This window comes from Malurus melanocephalus, unplaced genomic scaffold, assembly GCF_030028575.1.
Source record: "Malurus melanocephalus ecotype Western Australia unplaced genomic scaffold, MMel_1.1 scaffold_1791, whole genome shotgun sequence".
NCBI classification, from domain to species: Eukaryota; Metazoa; Chordata; class Aves; order Passeriformes; family Maluridae; genus Malurus; species Malurus melanocephalus.
This window is the reverse complement of record NW_026625023.1, coordinates 3,737-5,378: the sequence shown is the minus strand read 5'-3', so window position 1 is coordinate 5,378 and position 1,642 is coordinate 3,737. Positions and strand designations below refer to the sequence as shown.

General features: G+C 40.0%; 1 protein-coding gene across 1 annotated transcript in view; it reads right to left on the bottom strand.

Moving 5' to 3' along the window:
- Positions 1–1,642, bottom strand: part of LOC130587342 (nicastrin-like) — a 17,550-nt gene that overhangs the window by 12,368 nt on the left and 3,540 nt on the right. The window contains exons 4-5 of the mRNA XM_057388322.1: positions 780–905; positions 40–185 (exon numbers count right to left, since the gene is read on the bottom strand). Of these exons, the coding sequence (XP_057244305.1) occupies positions 40–185; positions 780–905 (272 nt within the window). The remainder of the gene's footprint in view (positions 1–39; positions 186–779; positions 906–1,642) is intronic.

The window sequence follows — 1,642 nt, the reverse complement described above, 5'->3', positions numbered from 1 at the left end:
TTTTTTCTGTTTTTTTCCCATTTTTTCCCCATTTCTCACCTGTTTGATGACCTCGGTCTCGTTGTCGTCCTCCAGGAGGAAAATGGGGAAGGGGAATTGCTCGTAGGAGAGGCCACTGCCCAGGGGGTTCCAGACAGAACCGTTACAGTGAGAGAACTGCGGGCCATAATCCTCGGAGTAAACACCTGGAAATGGGAAAAATGGGAGAAAATGTGAGAAAATGGGGAAAAACAGGGAAAAAATGGGGAAAAACGGGGAAAAAATGGGGGGAAATGGGGAAAAAATGGGGGAAATAGGGGGAAAAAGAGAATGAAATGAGAGAAGACCAGGGAAAAAATGGGGGAAAACTGGAAATGGGAAAAATGGGAGAAAATGTGAGAAAATGGGGAAAAACAGGGAAAAAATGGGGAAAAACGGGGAAAAAATGGGGGGAAATGGTGAAAAAATGGGGGAAATAGGGGGAAAAAGAGAATAAAATGAGAGAACTGAGGGCCATAATCCTCGAAATAAACACCTGGAAATGGGAAAAATGGAAAAATTGGGAATAAGCAGTGAAAAAACAGGGGAAAAAATGGGGAAAACCAAGAAAAGTCTCTTCCCAAGGAGGTGACTCCAAAGCTGAACATTCCCAAATTTCCAGCTTTTCCTCCCACCTTTTCCAATTGGATTCAAATTCCCAATTTTCCTGAAATCCTCAGAATCTCCAACCCCAAACCATCTCTTTTTTCCTTGTTTTCCTGGAAGGAAAAAAAAAAAAGGGAATTATTTTTTTTCCTCACCGAATCCATCGTTGGGACATTTCARTCCCGGGGAAAATCCTTGGGAAGGGTCGGGACGGGCTGAGGTGACAGCGAGGCCGGAAATTCGGGAATTTCCTTTCAGCTGCATCAAAATATCCCTGGAAATGGGAAAAAAATGGGTGGAATTTGAGATTTATCCAGGAAAAATCAAAATTCAGGGATAAATGAAGGAAATGAACTAAAACATCCCGGGAATTTTATGTTGAAAAGGCCAAAATGAGGGAACGTTAACAGAAAATTCCAGACTGGAAATTCGGGAATTTCCCTTCAGCTGCATCAAAACCTCCCTGGAAATGGGAAAAAAAGGGGTGGAATTATGGATTTATCCAGGAAAAATTAAAATTTAAGGAGGAATTGAGGAAATGAACAAAAAAATCCTGGGACTTTTATGTTGAAAAGGCCCAAAATGAGGGAAAATCGACAGGAGAAAATTCCTGGAAAAGGGAAAAAAGGGATGGAATTTGAGGTTTATCCAGGAAAAGTCAAAATTCAGGGATAAATGAAAAAAATGAACAAAAAAATCCCGGGAATTTTATGTTGAAAAGGCTCAAAATGAGGAAAAATTAATAGGAAAAAATTCCTGGAAAAAGGAAAAAAGAGATGGAAATTGAGATTTATTCAGAAAAACGCAAAATTTAGGGATGAATTAAAGAAATGGTGCCAAACTCCATAAATTTTTGTTTTGGAAGGCCCAAAATGAGGGAAAATCCAGAAGGAGAAAATCCCAGCCTTGTTCTTCCCACTTTTCCCAGGAAAAGCAGCTCCCCCCATCCATCCTGGGGTGAAATTCCCGATTTTTTAATTTTTATTAAATCCTGGATCAAAATCCCACAAATTTGGGA